The following is an 18,513-nucleotide window of genomic DNA, read 5'->3' as shown; positions in this document are numbered from 1 at the left end:
CCTGGATAGAGGTTCATCAATCTTGTTAATCCTTTCAAAGATCCAGCTCTTGGTTTCATTGGTTTTCTTGTATTGTTTTTTTGGTCTCTATGCCATTCATTTCTGCTCTAATCTTTATTATCTCCTTCCTTCTGCTCACTCGGGGCATTTCTTGATGCTCTCTTTCTTATTCTTTGAGTTGTACAGTGAGATGATTTACTATCATTTTTTCTTGTTTTTTGAGGTAGGCCTGTAGAGCTATAAACTTCCCTGTCATGACTGTTTTCATTGTATCCCATAGGTTTTGGATTGTTGTGTTTTCATTGACATTAGTTTCCAAGATGTTTTTAATTTCTTCTTTGATCTCATTGGTAACCCAATCAATATTTAATAACATGCTATTCAGCTTCCAAGTGTTTGAGTATTTTGGGTGGTTTTTATTGTAGTTTATTTCTAATATTAGGCCTTCGTGGTCTGAGAAAATGCTTGGTATGATTTCAGTTTTCTTGAATTTGGGGACAGTTTGTTTGTGACCCAATATGTAGTCTATTTTTGAAGATGTCCCATGAGCACTTGAGAATAATGTATATTTCGTGGCTTTGGGGTGAAGTGTTCTGAAGAAGTCAGTGAAGTTCAACTGAACTAGTGAGTCATTTCGGATTGCTGTTTCTTTGCTGATTGTTTGTCTAGAGGAATTATCCAGTGATGTCAGTGGTGCATTAAAGTCCCCTAGTATGATTGTATTGTTGTCGATCTCTCCTTTGATATCTTCCAGGAGTTTTTTTTATGTATTTGGGTGCTCCTGCATTGGGTGCATATATGTTTACCAGGGTTATATCCTCTTGTTGTATTGATCCCTTTAGTATTATGAAGTGGCCTTCCTTATCTCTTGTTATGGCCTTCACTTTGAGGTATATTTTGTCCGATATAAGTACTGCTACCCCAGCTTTTTTTTCATTTTCATTTGCCTGAAAGATATTTTTCCATCCCTTCACTTTCAGTCTGTCTGTGTCCCTTCTTCTGAGGTCCGTCTCTTGTAGACAGCAAATGTATGGGTCATGTGTTTTTATCCATTCAGCTACTCGATGTCTTTTGGTTGGAGCATTTAGTCCGTTTAGGTTTAAAGTTATTATTGAAAGGTACTTGTTTGTAGCCATTTCTTATTTTGAGTGGCTGTTTTCTTTCGGATCTTTTTATTTCTTCTTTTTACAGCAGTCCCTTTAGCATTTCTTGCATTGCTGGCTTGGTGGTGATAAACTCCCTTAGCCTTTTTTTGTCTGTGAAGCTTCTTATTTCCCCTTCTATTGTGAATGATAGCCTTGCTGGATAGAGTATTCTTGGATTCAGTCCTTTGCTTTGCATCATTTTGTCATTTTATATCCATCCTATTCTGGCCTGATGTTTTTCTGTTGAGAAATCATTTGATAATCTAATGGGAAATCCCTTGAATATAACTTTCCATCTCTCTCTTGCAACCTATAAGATTCTCTCTTTGTCCTGAACATTTGCCATGGTAATTATGTGCTTGGTGTAGGTCTTTTCGGGTTCACCTTGTTTGGGACTCTGTGCTTGTGTGATATTTTTCTTCCCCACCTCCGGGAAGTTTTCTGATATTATTTCTTCAAATAGGTTTTCTAACCCTTGTTCCTCTTTCTGTTGTTCTGGCACCCTTATTATTCGTATGTTGTTTCGTTTCATGTTTTTCCATAGCTCCCTTAGGCGCTTCTCCTGTCTTTTAATTTTTTTCTCCTATTGCTATTCAGTTTGGGTGTGTTTTGTTTCCCTGTCTTCTAATTCTTTAATTTGGTCCTCTGCTTCTTCTAGTCTACTGTTGAAACTTTCAATGATATTTTTTATTGCAGCTATATCACTCCTGATTTCTTCATGGTTCTTACATAATTTATTGATTTTTTCATCTGTTTCTTCTTGCTTCTTGCATAAGTTGTTGATTTTTTCCTCCATCCGGTTTATGCATTCTAGGACCCTTAATCTGAATTCCTTTTCTGTCATGCTGCATGCCTCGGTTTCACTTAGCTGCTTTTCTGGCGAGTCCTCCTTTTCTTTCCTTTGGGTTTATTTGTCTACCCATGTTAGATCTTACTGACATATCTAGATGTTGAGTCCTTCAGTGGCTGCTCCTTGGGTGGCAGTGGCTCCTCGGGCTGCAGTTGCTCCTCGGGCGGTTGTGGTATCAGCTGCTCCTCAGTTGGCAGCAGCTCCTGTGATGGGTGCTGTTCACCGCTGTGGTGGCTCCTCTGGCTCTTGCGGGGAGGCTTCACACACAGCTGCTCTTCCTCCGACAGAGGGTATGGTGATCAGGAGGCTGCTGTTCCTTGGATGGGGGCGGGCTACGCAAGCAGCTGTTACTCCTTCAAATTGTTTCTTTTAATCTCTTAAGCGGTCTCAGGGCAAGGTGTTTTTTCAATAGAGTGTTTGAACTGTCTTCCCCCAAGACAAGGAGATGTCTATTCCCCCAGGCAAGGCAGATGTCTATGTGGTTGTGTGAGGGAATAACTGAGCTGAGGAAACTTGGGGTGTCTGCCTTCTGAGTTCTATCCCCAGGTCCCCAGTGCTGGCCTCTGTTCTCTCAGCTCCAGTCCTCTTTGCCCTCCCTCTGCCAGAGCACAAGGTGGGTGGCTCCACAGGGAATGTTTGTGCCTTGGCCTTTTAAGAGAGTGCCTGAACTCCCAGCTGCCACTCCCTGGCAGACAGCACCCCACTGCTGTCCACAGCTTGATGCTATGTGGATACCTTCCTCAGCTTGGTCCTCTCTGCTGGGGAGCCCAGCTCCGGGATTATATCCCAGAATTCTCAGTGGCACCCCCCCCCCCCCACCAGCTTAGATATCTCTCTGGGACTTCAGTTGCCCTCTGTGGGTCACGTCTCTGTCCCTCCTACCAGTCTCTATGTCGCCTCCACCTTTGGTCCTTGGGTATCAGCATTCTCTCCTGTGAGTTTTTCGTTGATTATTCAGGAAGCCTTCTCGTATTTCAGTTGTAATTCCAGCTTGTTCTTGGGAGCATGGCCATGCAGCATCCTCCTACTCTGCTGCCATTTTTAATCTCCCCTTTCTCTTTTAAATTGGGTTGATTATCTTTTCCTGGTGTTGAGTTGTATGAATTATTTATATATTTTGGAAATTAACCCCTTATCTGATGTGTCATTGGCAAATAGGTTCTCCCATTCAGTGGGTTTCCTTTGCATTTTGCTGATGGTTTCTTTTTCTGTGCAAAAGCTTTTTAGTTTGATGTAGTCTCACTTGTTTATTTTTTTCTTTTGTTTTCCTTGTCTGAGGAAATATATTGGCAATAATATTGATGTGAGAACTGTCTTAGATTTTACTCCCTGTTATCTTGTAGGATTTTTATGGTTTCATGACATGCATTTAAGTCTTTTATCCATTTTTTTTCAATGAATTGGGTCCATTTATTTGTTGTATTTTGTCTATTCGCATATTCTACCCTCCTCCATGGAACAGCCATAGAGCTCATAGCCACACTTGCTGCCCAGTTTTCTGATAATAAATACTAACAAAATATCACAATTCTGATGTGCACATTATTTTACTGGATCATCTTGAGAGTTAGTTTTAGTCATAGGTTGATGTGGTGAGTCTTCTTTCCCTTAAATTAATTAAAAAATTATAAATCTTTACAGTAGAGAGTATTACAGATATCTTCCCCCTCTACAATGTCCTCCTCCACCCAGTTCTTGTCCCACCCTAGGCCTTCACCAACCTAGTGTCTGTATACATAGGTAAGATCTTTGGTTAACCTCTTCCCACCCACCTACCTTCCCCTCTTCCCTCTGAGATTCTTCATTCTGTTCCATGCCCCTGATTCCATTTTATTCACCAGTTTATTTTGTTCATTAGCTTTCTTATTCGTTTATTTTGATTTTTAGATTCAATTGTTGACAGATATGTATTTATTGCCATTTTATTGTTCATATTTCTTCTTCTTCTTCTTCTTCTTCATATTCCATTTCCTCTACCTCTTCCTACTCTTCTTTTTTTAAATATATTTTGTTGATTTTTCACAGAGAGAAAGAGAGAGGGATAGAGAGTTAGAAACATCGATGAGAGAGAAACATCGATGAGCTGCCTCTTGCACACCTCCTACTGGGGATGTGCCCGCAACCAAGGTACATGCCCTTGGCCGCAATCGAACCTGGGAGCTTTCAGTCCACAGGCCGACGCTCTATCCACTGAGCCAAACCGATCAGGGCATCTTCCTCTTCTTAAGGAATACCCTATAACATTTCATGTAATACTGGTTTGGTGTGATGAAACTCCTTTAGCTTTTTCTTGTCTGAGAAGCTCTTTTTCTGACCTTCAATTCTAAATGATAGCTTCGCTGGGTAGAGTAATCTTGGTTTTAATACCTTGCTATTCATCACTTTGAATATTTCTTACCACTCCCTTCTGGCCTGCAAAGTTTCTGTTGAGAAATCAGCTGAAAGTGGTATGGATGCTCATTTTTTAGGAAACAATCTGCTTTTCTCTGGCTGCTTTTAAGATTCTCTGTTTGCATTTGGCCCTTGGGAATTTAATTATGATGTGTCTTGGTGTGGGCCTCTTTGGGTCCCTCTTGTTTGGGACTCTTTGTGCTTCGTGGACTTGTAAGTCTATTTCTTTTACCAGGTAGTAGAAGTTTTTTATTGTTACTCCTTCAAATAGGTTTTCAATATCTTCGTATCTCTCTTTTTCTTCTGGCAACCCCATAATGCCGTTGTCAGTATGCTTGAAGTTGTCCCAGAGGCTCTTTATATTATCTTTATATTTTTGGGTTCTTTTTTCTCCTCTAATTGGGTGTTTTTTGCTTCCTCATATTACAAATTGTTGCTTTGATTCTCTGAATCTGCTAGTATATTGCTGAATCCCTGTAAATTCTTATTTCAGTTAGTGTATGCTTAATTTCTGATTGTTCTTTTTTCATGTCTTTGAAATTCTCACTAAGATCCTGGAAAGTCTCACTAAGTCCCTTAAAGCTCTCACTAAGTCCCTTGAAGCTCTCATTAAGGACCTTGAGTAACCTTATACCATTGTTTTGCACTCTGCATCCAGAAGTTTACTTGCTTCCATTTCTTTCACTGGTGACATGTTTCTTTGCTTCTGCATTTTTAGCTGCTTCCCTGTTTTCGTTTCTATGAATTAGGTAGAGCTACTATGTCTCCTCAAAGTGGTAGTATGGCCTTGTGTATTAGGTGTCCTGTAGGGCCCAGTGGCTCAGCCTCACCAGTCACCTGAGCTGGGTACTCTAGTTATGCCCTGTGTGGGCCATTTGCACAGTCTTATAGTTGAGCCTTGATTGCTATTGGCCTCACTAGGAGGAATTGACCTCCAGGCCAATTGGCTCTGAGGACCAGCTGCAATTACAATGGGAGAGCAGGTGTGCTGGACACATCCCTTTGGAGCAAGATTTGCTTCAGTAGGGCTTTTGGGGCTCATAAGGTCTGGCCTTTGAGTATGTCACTTGTGGATGTGTAGAGTTGTAACCTGCTATGGTCTAAAGCAGTCCACCATGTGCATTGGCTCTGTGGCCTCCCAGGAGGTGCAAAGTCAGCCATTGCTTGGGGCCACCTGGCAGGAGCTACACAGAGGTCTGCTGATGGCTATTAATTAAATTAGGCTTGGAAGTGCCAAGGTGAGGCCCAGATCTGAAGCAAGGTAGCCTGGTACTAGTGATGGGTGTTGGGTCTTTTATTGGTAGGTTTGGGGCATGCTGATGCCATCTGCAGCTTGTTGGAGAGCTTTCAGGAAAGTCTGAAGCCTGAGCCAGGACAGGCCATTTATATGGGAAAGCGGCTGCAAACAGCTTAGGTGGGGCTGCAAATTGGATTGGGCAGGGTCTCAGGGAATCACCAGGGTGGAGCAAACAGTGTAGGCCATGCCTATGGAGACTCAGAAATGGCTTCCAATCATCCCTGTGACAGTAGGGGTCCAAGAACAGAAACAATGACCCTGTGCGCATCCCAGTCTGGAAGAAAGCCACCCCTGAGTTCCTGCCCCAATGCCAGATAATCCATTTCCTCCCCGTATATGTTTGGATAACTGAAACCCCTGCAGGTCTGGAGCTCAGAGGGTTTGAGTCCCAATAAGTTCCTGAACCAGCCCTTTAAGAGGAACACTTGGGTTTTCAACTGCCTCTGTTTCACTCAGCCACAATCCTCCTACCCCCACCCCTGGTTTTTATAGCCAAAGTTATGGGGACTTCTCTTTCCAGCTGTGAAACCCTGGGATGGGGGGGTCTGGTGTGGGGCTAGGACCCTTTGGTCCTCACGGTGGAACCTGTGCAGCCAAGGTATATATCCCTCCTGATTAATAAAAAAGGCACATGTGGGTGTTGGACCAGCCATTCTGCCCCTCCACTCCTCATACCAGTCTCATTGTGTTTTCTTCTTTACTTTTCTAGTTGCAGGACTTCCATACAGCCAGCTTTCAGGTGGTTCTGAATGATGGGTGTTCTGTATTTTAGGTATAATTTTGATGTAGTTGTGAGAGGCAGTGAGTACCGGCATTTACCTACTCTGCCATCTTGGTTATCTGTAAACCAAGTATGTCAAACACGCACCGGCGGGCCACATACTGGGGCCCGCCAGCCGAGAGTTTGACATGCTTGCTCTAAATGGTAGCATTACCACTTTACTCAGGATGTTTTCTATGGAAATTAATCATATAATTTTTTCATTCTTAGTCATCACCTCTACAACATGGTACAAGGCAATGATACCTCAATTTCAGAATTTATTCTCCTGGGAGTTTCAGAAGAACCAGAATTGCAGCCCCTCATATTTGGACTGTTCCTCTCCATGTACCTGATCACTGTGTTGGGAAACCTGCTCATCATCCTGGCTGTCATCTCAGACTCCCACCTCCACACACCCATGTACTTCTTCCTCTCCAACCTGTCCTTGGTAGACATCTGCTTCACCTCCACCACTGTCCCAAAGATGCTGATGAACATCCAGACACGAAGCAAAGTCATCACCTATGAAGGCTGCATCACACAGATATATTTTTTCATACTCTTTGCAGTGACGGACAACTTCCTCTTGACAGTGATGGCCTATGATCGTTTTGTGGCCATCTGCCACCCCCTGCACTACACAGTAATTATGAACCCCCGGCTCTGTGGACTGCTGGTTTTGCTGTCCTGGATCTTGAGTGCCCTGTATGCCTTGTTACAAAATTTAATGGTGTTGAGACTATCCTTCTGTACATGCTTGGAAGTGCCTCACTTTTTCTGTGAAATCAATCAGATTGTCCAACTTGCCTGTTCTGACACCTTTCTTAATACCATGTTGATGTATTTTGGAATTGTGCTGCTGGGTGGTGGTCCCCTTGTTTGTATCATATACTCTTACTCTAAGATCGTGTCCTCCATACGAGGAATCTCATCATCTCAGGGGAAGTATAAAGCATTTTCTACGTGTGCCTCTCACCTCTCAGTTGTCTCCTTATTTTATGGTACAATCCTAGGAGTGTATCTCAGCTCTGCTGCTACCCAAAGCTCACGCTCAAGTGCAACAGCCTCAGTGATGTATGCCCTGGTCACACCCATGCTCAATCCTTTCATTTACAGTCTGAAGAACAAAGACATAAAGGAGGCTCTGAAAAGATTTGTTGGCATGACAGGCATAAAAGGTCCAGTTGTGCTAGGGATGAGGAAGTGCCCATGATTGCAGGGATCAAAGTCTTGGAGCCAGACATTTCTATTCTTTAATCATCATGTCATTGTAGAACTTGCTTTTTTATTTATGTCCTGGAATTTCCATTTGTTTGTTGCATCTTCTCTATACAATTTAAGTAACCACTTTATTAAGCTTTCTGCTCTGTTATATAGTTTCCCCCTGTGTCTTTATTCTTACCTTTACAGTTTTTCCAACCTTACTCAGAAATACTTAGAAATTCCAATTTATTTAATGGGCAACAGAGATTTCTTTAGACACAAACAACAGTATGGTGGTTTCCAGAGGGAAGGGCGTACTGATGGATCAAAGGCACCAAATACATGGTGACAGAAAATGATTTGACTGTGGGCGTTGGGCACCCAATGCAATATACAGACTATGTGTCTAAGAAATACACACTTACAACCTATTTGCTCTTATTAATAAATTTCACCCTAATAAATTTAATTTAAAAAAGAATAAGTTGGTCTCCAATGACATACATCATTGTATGGAATTTGTTCTTATTTTATAGATTTAGTAATCCTCAGTGGTACTACTAATGTGGAAAAAACTTCACTTGCGTACTGAGACCATTTATCTAATTTCACTTCAGGAAAATCTAAAATCACTGTTTTCATGTTTGTTTCCCTCGTTGTTTATAATTCAGTGTTTAAACAGATTTTCGTGATAAAATAGACGTTATCATTCTTTCCTTTAAGCCTATTGGGAATATTGCTATAGGCTAGAAATGCCTGGGCACTGGCCTGGCCCTGCTGCTTGTTATGCAGACCACAGGTATGGCTGGACTGGCCCTTGTCGTCCTTATAATAATTGCTACAACCATCAGGAAACCTTGAACATACAAGGTCATTACTCTCACCACTCTCAGAGGACCACACAAGAAGGTCTTGGGGAGAAAGGAAAGAGAATGGGCTGAAGCTCTGCCTTTATTGGGGTCCAAGGGCAGGATGATCGGGTTTTGCAGATTAGTCCTTTCTTTGTGAATTTAAAACATAAGAGCAGGAATTAGAGCAGGGAGGTAAAGTGGGAACACTCACAACATAGTTATTTAGGCCACTAAGTGTTTTTTAAAAGGGGAACTTCATTGGGTAGGGGCTACCTGTGTGCTTTTCAAGTAGCTGTGTCATACAATTGACAATATGTTTATTCAACATCGTCTTCTTTGAAGTAATGCCTCATAAATCAAAAGCGTAATGTCAGTCACTTACACTTTACACATGCTACTCTGTTTTTACCTTCTCTCTTGGTTTTATTGTGTAATTCAGCTCAGGGTCCAGAATGCCTACAGAAATTATGGCAAAAATTAATTATCAAATATATATCTCCCACTGGACTGTACATGGAAAAGCAAATTCAAATAAATAGGTTAACATAATACTACATTAGTACCAGAGATTATCTTAAAAATGAGGAAGCAAAATTTTTGGTCACTTGGGATGGGTGCCAGACACAGGGCTCCTGATCAGGATTGACTGGGCATGAGCCCATGGCAGGCGCAGTGGGGCTGGGATGAGTGAGAGCAGCAGGCAGGAAAGGCAGGCAGCGTTGGACTGCCAGTGTTGGCCCAATCCCTGCAGGCCATGCTGGGCGACCCCACCCATGCACAAATTCGGGCACTGGGCCTCTAGTATGTATATAAGTTCTTTGGTTAATCTCTTCCCATCGCCCTCCTGTCCCCTCCGAGACATGTCAGTCTGTTTCCATGCTTCCATGCCTATAGACCTATTTTGTTCATTAGTTTATTAGGTTCATTAGATTCCATTTGTAAGTGAGATCATGTAATATTTGTCTTTCTCAAATATTAAGTCTCAGACATTTCATGTAGCCAAATTTTCACTGATACATGTCCTTAGGGCAAGAGAAATAAAGGAAAACATAAACAAATTGGACTATGAAACACTAAAAAGCTTTTGCACAGCAAAAGAAACCATCATCAAAATGAAAAGGGAAACCACTCTGTTGGACAACGTATTTGCCAATGACGCATCTGATAAGGGGCTAATTTCCAAAATACATAAAGAACTCACACAGCTCAGCAAAAGGAAGACAAATAACCCACGTAACGATTCTGCTTTAAATCTTTGTATCTAAATTTCGACATCATTTTAAATTATTTAAAAAAATATATTTTATTGATTTTTTACAGAGAGGAAAGGAGAGAGAAAGAGAGTTAGAAACATCGATGAGAGAGAAACATTGATCAGCTGCCTCCTGCACATCTCCCACTGGGGATGTGCCCGCAACCCAGGTACATGCTCTTGACCGGAATTGAACCTGGGACCCTTCAGTCCGCAGGCCGACGCTCTATCCACTGAGCCAAACTGGTTTTGGAGAAATTTCTATATCATTTTAGTTTCATATTAATTTAACCATTTTCATTTTTTAAATTTATATTGTCTCCAAAATTTGTTTTAAATTTTCTTTCAACATTAAAGGTGAGGATATTAGTGTGTCTGCATTGTGCCTATGTGTGTTTGTGTTTATTTGAAAGAAAATCAGGTACAAATGTACGTACATGTGTATGTACATATACTCCTTACCTATGAAAGAGTTCTTAAACTCACCAATTATTTCAAAACATTTTATTTATTCCTACCAATATCCACCTGGATTAGGTTTATTATCCCATATCACCATCAGAAATAAGGAAACAGAGGACCAAGATAATTACATTTTTAAAAAATAAAAAAAAAATCTTTAGCCCTAACCGGTTTGGCTCAGTGGATAGAGCATCAGCCTGTGGACTCAAGGGTCCCAGGTTCGATTCCGGTCAAGGGCATGTACCTTGGTTGCGGGCACATCCCCAGTAGGGGGCGTGCAGGAGGCAGCTGATCAATGTTTCTCTCTCATAGATGTTTCTAACTCTCTATCCCTCTCCCTTCCTCTCTGTAAAAAGTCAATAAAATATATTTTTTAAAAAATCTTTATTGTTGAAAGTATTACGTAGGTCCTCCTTTTCCCCCTATTAACCTCTTCCAGCCCGCTCCTGTCCTCCCCCACCCCCAGGCCCTCATCACTCCATTGTCTGTGTCCATGGGTGATGCATATATGCATAAAAATTAATTGGTTGATCTCTTTCCACACGCCTTCCTTGGCCTTCCCTTTGAGGTTCAACAGTCTGTACATGCTTCTATGACTCTTGGTCTATTTTTGATCATCAGTTTATTTGGTTCATTAGATTCCACATATAAGAAAGATCATGTTATATTTATCTTTCTCTGACTGGCTTATTTTGCTCAGCATAATACTCTCCAGGTCAATCCATGCTGTTACAAATGGTAAAGGCTCTTTCTTTTTTATTGCTATGTAGTATTCCATTGTGTAAATGTACCATAGTTTTTTTATCCACTCATCTGCTAATGGGCACTTAGGCTGTATCCAAATCTTAGCTATTGTAAATTGTGCCGCTATGAACATAGGGGTGTATATATTCTTTCTGATGAGCATTTCAGTTTTCTTAGGATATATTCCTAGAAGAGGGATGACTGGGTCAAATGGGAGTTCCATTTTTTTTCTTTTTAAAAAAATATATATTTTTATTGATTTCAGAGAGGAAGGGAGAGAGAGAAACATCAATGACGAGAGAGAGTCATTGATTGGCTATCTCCTGCATGCCCCATGCTGGGGATGGAGCCCACAACCCAGGCATATGCCCTTGACCGGAATCGAACCTGGGACCCTTCAGTCCACAGGCCAATGCCCTGTCCACTGAGCCAAACCGGCTAGGGTAGGAGTTCCATTTTTAATTTTTTGAGGAAACTCCATACTCTTTTCCACAGTGGCTGCACCAGTCTGCATTCCCACCAGCAGTGTACTAGGGTTCCCTTTTCTCCACAACCTTGCCAACACTTGTCGTTGGTTGATTTGTTGGTGATAGCCATTCTGGTTGGTGTGAGGAGAAAATAAACAAATGGGACTATATGAAAATAAAAAGCTTCTGCATGGCAAAAGAAACCATCATCAAAATAACAAGAGAGCCCTCTACATGGGAGAACATGTTTGCCAACGATACATCTGATAAGGTATTAATCTCCAAAATATATAGGGAACTCATACAACTTAACAAAAGGAAGACAACCAATCCAACAAAAAAATGGGAAAAGGACCTAAATAGACACTGCTCCAAAGTGGATATGCAGAAAGCCAAGAGACACATGAAAAAAAGCTCAAAGTCATTAACCATCAGAGAGATGCAAATCAAAACAACAATGAGATATCACCTCACACATTCTTTTATAATTATATAACAAAGCAATTAAAGCTTATGTGCCCTTTGTTGAATTACAAATAAATGAATCTATGCAGTTTGTACTCTTACTTTTTGCATAACTCATTTAACTCAGCAAATTTTACATGTTGCCCTAACTGGTTTGGCTCAGTGGATAGAGCGTCGGACTGTGGACTGAAGGGTCCCAGGTTCGATTCCAGTCAAGGGCATGTGCCTTGGTTGCGGGCACATCCTCAGTAGGAGGTGTGCAGGAGGCAGCTGATTGATGGTTCTCTCTCATCGATGTTTCTAACTCTATCCCTCCCCCTTCCTCTCTGTAAAAAATTCAATAAAAAATGTTAAAAATTTTTTTGCATGTTAAAAAAGTTCAGTTTATGTTATTATATTCCAATAAATTATTTTTAGAAATCTGTTAGATTTAATTAAAAAGTTCAGAAAAAATGCAGGATACAAAATCAATATATAAATATCTGTTAAATTTCAATAATAAACTGTCCAAAGAGTAATTCAGAACATAATTCCAATTGCATATAAGTTCTTTGGTTAATCTCTTCCCATCTCCTTCCTGTCCCCTCTGAGACAAGTCAATCTATTTTATGCTTCCATACCTATAGAACTATTGTGTTCATTAATTTATTAGGTTCAAGAATGAAATACCTGGAAATAAACTATAAAACATTGCTAAAGTATATTGATAAAGGCACAAATAAATTGAAAGATATTCTGAGTTTATGGATTAGAAGAATTAATGTTGTTAATGTACATATTACCGTTAAAGAGAAAACCACAGGCCCAAAGTGTCATCATTTGAGCTAAAAGCCTATGATGCCAAATCTAAATTTCATGCTAGACTTAATGGAAGTTTCAACATCTCCCAGAAGATTAATTTCAGACAAACAGTCTTGAATTTTCTGGTCAAACAACAGTAAAACAATCTGTCGTATCGACCCTGCACATCCCCCACAGAATGAAGCGGGAATCTGTATGGTAGAAGTCCTTCTCTTCTCTTCCCCCTAAGAAAACATGTTATGGTCCCCAAATAATCCTTTTTTTTCCTGTTGTTAATAGCTCTTTGTCCCTCCATCCTTCTTATCAAAATGTTCTATGTTGTACATCCCCTCAGAGCTCCCTTTTAGTTGCCAGATAGGATGCTGCCTGATTCATGAATCACTTAATAAAGTCAATCAAATCTTTAAATTTACTTGGTTGAATATTGATTTTTAATGTACACAAAGTGTTAAATAGATTCAATTCAATCTCTATCAAAATTCCAATGTCATTTTTTTTTCACAAAAAGTAGAACAAACCTAAAATTTGTGTGGAACTGCATAAGACCCTGATGAACCAAAGCAATTCTGAGAAAGCAAAACAAACCTGGAGGCAATGCATTCTCTGGTTTCAAACTATATTATAAAGCTATAGTAATGAAAGCAGCATAGTAGTGGCATAAAAACAGACAGAAAGATCAATGGAAAAGAACAAAGAGCCAAGAAATAAACTCACACACATAAGGTCATTAATTTAGGAGAAAGGAACCAAGAATGTTAAATGAGGGAATGACAGTATTTCCAATAAAGTGTGCTGGGAAAACTGGACAACCACAGGCAAAAGAATGAAACTGGGTCACTATTGTAAGGGTTCAGAATGAGTCACACCAAGACATGTACTTGGATTGTTTTTTAGCTGAAGGCACCTGAGACCCTGGGTGTCCAAAAGAAACTTTTACCTCTCCCTTAAAGAATTTAAATTTTGGTCTTGCCAATAATAAGAGTTATCATCAGAGATATCATTTGTGACCTATATAGAGGGCAGGGCAAATTTCTAATTACTGAACATCTGCTCTTCCCATTGTCCTGCAATGTCCGTCCTCCCTTCTGAAGCCTCAGGAACTTTACCTCATCTTTAGCTCAGAATGTCATATATACACTACCTCACTGCTCCTCCTGTCCCTGAACCTCTCACGTATGTTTCCAAGTAGACTCCACTGGAAGAGAGATATTTAATAATCCATTTTTGCCAGTAACTATGGTAGCTTTTCTGGATGCTCAGCTGAATACAACATTGAAACCTGGAAACTAGGTATAAAGTACAGTAGCGTGTTTGACTAAGCTTTTGCTTCAAAAACATCCACCACAAATAATCATATTGCCAGATGCATGACACAGCTACATAAGCACTCATGTTGTCTTCACCCATGAAGTTCCCTTTTCATTTTAAATTTAATGATTTTGTTTTGGGATAATTAATATATGCAATTTTATTTTAAAATTGAAGTATTTTCAAAACAAGCAAAGGGAGGAACTTCACATTAGACAATAGATATATCTAGGGAACAAAGTTCATTTGGAACTACACACAGGAACAGACACAGACTTTGTGTAATATTTACACAAGAATAACATGTTATAAAATTCCCCTTTTGAAAACCCTGAGTAACCTAGACAACTGACTACATGAATGACCCTGCTTTTCCTTCCTCTGCCTCAATTCCTGCTCTTAGATTTCAAATAAAAAGGAAACCCAAAATATATGAAGTACTCATACAACTAGACCAAAGGAAGACAAACAGCCCAACAGACCTAAATACACACTTCTCCAAAGAAGGACACACAAACAGTCAAGAGTCATATGAAAAAATCCTCAATGTCACTAATCATCAGAGAGATGCAAATTAAAACACAATGAGGTGCCTCCTCACATCTGCCATAATGGCTGCTATCAATAAATCAACTAACAACAAGTGCTTGTAAGGATGTGGAGAAAAGCGAACCCTAGTACACTGCTGGTGGGAATGCAGACTGGTACAGTCGCTGTGGAAAACATTGTTGAGTTTCCTCAAAAAAATTAAAAATGGAACTGCCATTTGATCCAGTCATCCCACTTTTAGGACTATAACCTAAGAAGTCTGAAACACTAATCAGAAAGAATATATGTAACTCTATGTTCATAGCAGCGTTATTTACAATAGCTAAGATCTGGAGACAGCCCAGGTGCCCATCTGTTGAAGAATGGATAAAAAATGGTGGTACATATATACAATGGAATACTATGCAGTTGTAAAAAAAAAAAGTATCTATTACCCGTTGAAATAGCATGGAGGAGCCCGGAGAGTAGTATGCTAAGTGAAATAAGTCAGTCAGAGAAAGACAAGTATCACATGACCTCACTTATATGTGAAATCCACGAACAAAATAAATTGCAAAAAAAAAAAAAATAGATCCAGAGACATGGAAGCATGCAACAGACTGTGTGTCCTCAGAGGAAATTGGGGGGCGGTGAGGGGAGGGAAGAAATTAACCACAGAACTTATATGCATATATGAATAACCCATGGACAAGGATAATAGTGGGGTGAAGGCCCGGGAAGGAGGAAGGTTCAGGAGAGGGGTCAATGAGGGGATAAAAGAAGGACATCTGTAATACTTTCAATAATAAAGATACATTTTTAAAAAGCAAACCCACAAAACCCTAGCCATCCTGCCCTTGAACCCCCATACAGGCAGAGTCCTTCAGCCCAAGTCCATTTCTCTGTCTTTCACACACACATGCATACACACAGCTTCCTGTGTGCCTTTTGGGAGTACAGGACCTGTGAGTAATGAACCTTACGTTTTCATAGTCCATGGTGGTTTTTGTAATTATAAGAAGGACCACAAGAGTCCATCCACCCAGGACATTGACTCTGATCTCAATCCCCAGGAGGGGGTATGCAGAAGGAACAAGTAGTAGGAACCAGGCCAGTGGCCAAGCATTCCTCTCCTATTGCATCACTATCAATAGACGGAGACTTATAGGGAACAACGATAAACTATAATATCGGGAAGAGCAGTTAAGGTACCAATGTACAGAGAAAGAGGGACACATGGTGAAAACTGAGGTTTCAGATTTTATGGAATGAAATTATACAATGGATTAAGTAGCCAAGTGCAGTTTATCTACATAAGTGATACCACTTATTGCTGATAATTCTACCTATAAAACAAGAACAAATTACTTACAATGATATATCTCATTTGAGAAGGAATTATTCTTAAGACATCAATGTTTCTAGTGAATTAAATGAAAACTTCTCACTATTTCTGACCAAGGTTGGAAAAAACTTAGTGAAGGTTAAAAAAGGACAAAGGGAAAAACTGTCTATATAACAGACAAAGCACGAAGCTTAATAAAATGGTTAACTTAAATTGTATAGAGATGTTGAAACAAACAAAGCAAATTCAAGGACAGAAATAAAAGCAGAAAGTCTGGCCCAGCCTGTGTTTTCCAGTGGTTGAGCATTGACCCATGAGCCAGGAGAGCTCCGTTGAATTTCTGGTCAGGGCACATGCCCGGGTAGTATGCTCCATGCCCAGGAGGAGGTAAGCAGGGGCAGTCGATCAATAATTTTCTCTCATCATAGATGTTTCTATCTCTCTCTCACTTTCACTTCATTTCTGAAATCAATAAAAATATATTTAAAAAAATAAAAGGACCAAGTCTGAAAAACCCAATCTGATTAAAGAATCACAATTTCTGGTTTTTAGTTCTGTAGCCCCAAAATGAAGGGCACTTTTTACCTCGAGATGATTGTCCCCTTTGTACCTGCCATCACAAAGAATCTCTTCAGGGCCCTCTTTATGTCCCTGTTCCTGAGACTGTAGATGAAGGGGTTTAGCATGGGTGTGACCACGGTGAACATCACTGAGGCTGCTGCACTTGAGTGTGAGCTGTGGGTAGCAGCAGAGCTGAGATACACTCCTATGCTTGTTCCATAAAATAAGGAGACAACCGAGAGGTGAGACGCACATGTAGAAAATGCCTTATACGTCCCCTGAGCTGATGGGATTGCACGTATGGAGGACACTATCTTTGAGTAAGAGTAAATGATACCAGCCAGGGGACCACCAGCCAATACCACAGCTACAAAATAAATCACCATGTTATTAAGAAAGGTGTCAGAACAGGCAAGTTGAACCACTTCTCTGAGATCACAAAAATAGTGTGGGATTTCCAAGTCTGTACAGAAGGACAATGGCAACACTATCAAACTTTGTGCCAAGGAATTCAGGACACCCATAATCCAGGACATCAGAACCAGCAGTCCACAGAGCCGGGGGTTCATGATGACCATATAGTGCAGGGGGTGGCAGATGGCCACATACCTGTCATAGGCCATCACGGCTAGAAGGAAGTCTTCCAGTCCTCCAAAGAGTAAGAAAAAATACAACTGTGTGATGCAGCCTGCATAGGTGATGACTTTGCTTTGTGTCTGGATGTTCCACAGCATCTTTGGTATGGTGGTGGAGGTGAAACAGATGTCTACCAAGGACAGGTTGGACAGGAAGAAGTACATGGGTGTGTGGAGGTGGGAGTCTGAGCTGACGGCCAGGATGATGAGCAGGTTTCCAACCACAGTGATCAGATACATGGAGAAGAAAAGCCCAAATATGAGGGGCTGCAGTGCTGGTTCCTCTGAAAATCCCAGAAGAAGAAATTCTGAAATAAGAGTATCATTCTCAGGTCCCATGAGGTGGAGGTCACTAGTAGGAAAGAAAAAATAGCATGATTAGGTTTTACACAAATGGCCATTACAAGCACAGTTGAAATGCTACAATTATATTTTGTAAAAAAGCAACAATATTTATTTTTTGTACGTATCATCCCCCACGACATTCTGATTAGTAATTCCTGTCTTCCTCAAACTTTGTTTCCAAGGTGGTCGTGGATTACACTGTTTTCATGAGAAATGATTTCATGCACTTAAGGAATATTTATTGAGATTTCCCACTCTAGTGAAAGTGTACAGAATGCTCAGATACAAAGTTCCTAGAATAACGATAGTTAAAGAACACATACAATGTATATGTCATATACCAAGTTAGATGGTGTCATGTGAAGAAAAAGAAAGTTGGTATAAAAGAGAGTGGATGGGGTGTTATTTTATACTGGGAGGACTGGCAGCCCTGCAAACAAGGTGACAATTGAACAGAGACCTCAAGGAAGACAGAGGGGGTGACATGAGGTTAGTTGGGGAAGGAGGATTATGTAGGAAAAGAGGCAGTGCCAAAGCCCTGAGATGACACTTATTTTAGGTATTAAAGGCACAAAAAGGATCCAGAATGGTGAAATAGAATAGAGTCAAGAAGGCACAAAAGAAAATATTAGAGTGCACCATACATAGTGAGGGTACATACATAATGGTTTCATGGTTCCCTTTGTTCAGGTGTGTATGTGTGTGTGTGTGTGAGTGTGCGAGGTGTGTGTGTGTGTGTGTGTGTGTGTGTGTGTGTGTGTGTGTGTGTGTGTGTGAGCGCCAGCAAAAATTGCTGAATCACAATGTAAAAGGCATATCTTATTTTGGGACACAGTAACAACAACCTGGAATTCAATGCCATAAATGTGAGAACAGTTGAAAAGGCCAGTTCCTGCTGATGAGGGAAAAATAATAGGAGGAGCCCAGCAGGGAGCCAGTTGCACTGCTCCTGGGCACTTGGCCCATGGCACCTGTTCTTCCATGAGCATTCTCTGAGATCTCCTTCTACTCACTCTTGTGCTGATGAGAGAAAGACGCACAGAATGTACGAAGTATTCCCAGGTCACTCAGGCACCAGCTGTAGAAGAGTGAATTAGAAC

The 18,513-nt window shown here is 40.6% G+C and overlaps 2 protein-coding genes across 2 annotated transcripts; one reads left to right on the top strand and one right to left on the bottom strand.

Annotated features, from left to right (window-relative positions):
- Positions 1–6,690: 6,690 nt before the first annotated feature.
- LOC132234127 (olfactory receptor 7A5-like) lies at positions 6,691–7,659 on the top strand. The gene has a single exon (XM_059695177.1). It carries the CDS (start codon positions 6,691–6,693, stop codon positions 7,657–7,659), a length of 969 nt encoding a protein of 322 aa, XP_059551160.1.
- Positions 7,660–16,453: 8,794 nt separating this feature from the next.
- Positions 16,454–17,407, bottom strand: LOC132234126 (olfactory receptor 7A17-like). Its single transcript, XM_059695176.1, has one exon. It carries the CDS (start codon positions 17,405–17,407, stop codon positions 16,454–16,456), a length of 954 nt encoding a protein of 317 aa, XP_059551159.1.
- Between the last annotated feature and the right edge of the window lie 1,106 nt (positions 17,408–18,513).

This window comes from Myotis daubentonii, chromosome 5 (assembly GCF_963259705.1).
Source record: "Myotis daubentonii chromosome 5, mMyoDau2.1, whole genome shotgun sequence".
In the NCBI taxonomy this organism is placed as follows: domain Eukaryota; kingdom Metazoa; phylum Chordata; class Mammalia; order Chiroptera; family Vespertilionidae; genus Myotis; species Myotis daubentonii.
This window is presented reverse-complemented; position numbering and strand designations above follow the sequence as displayed.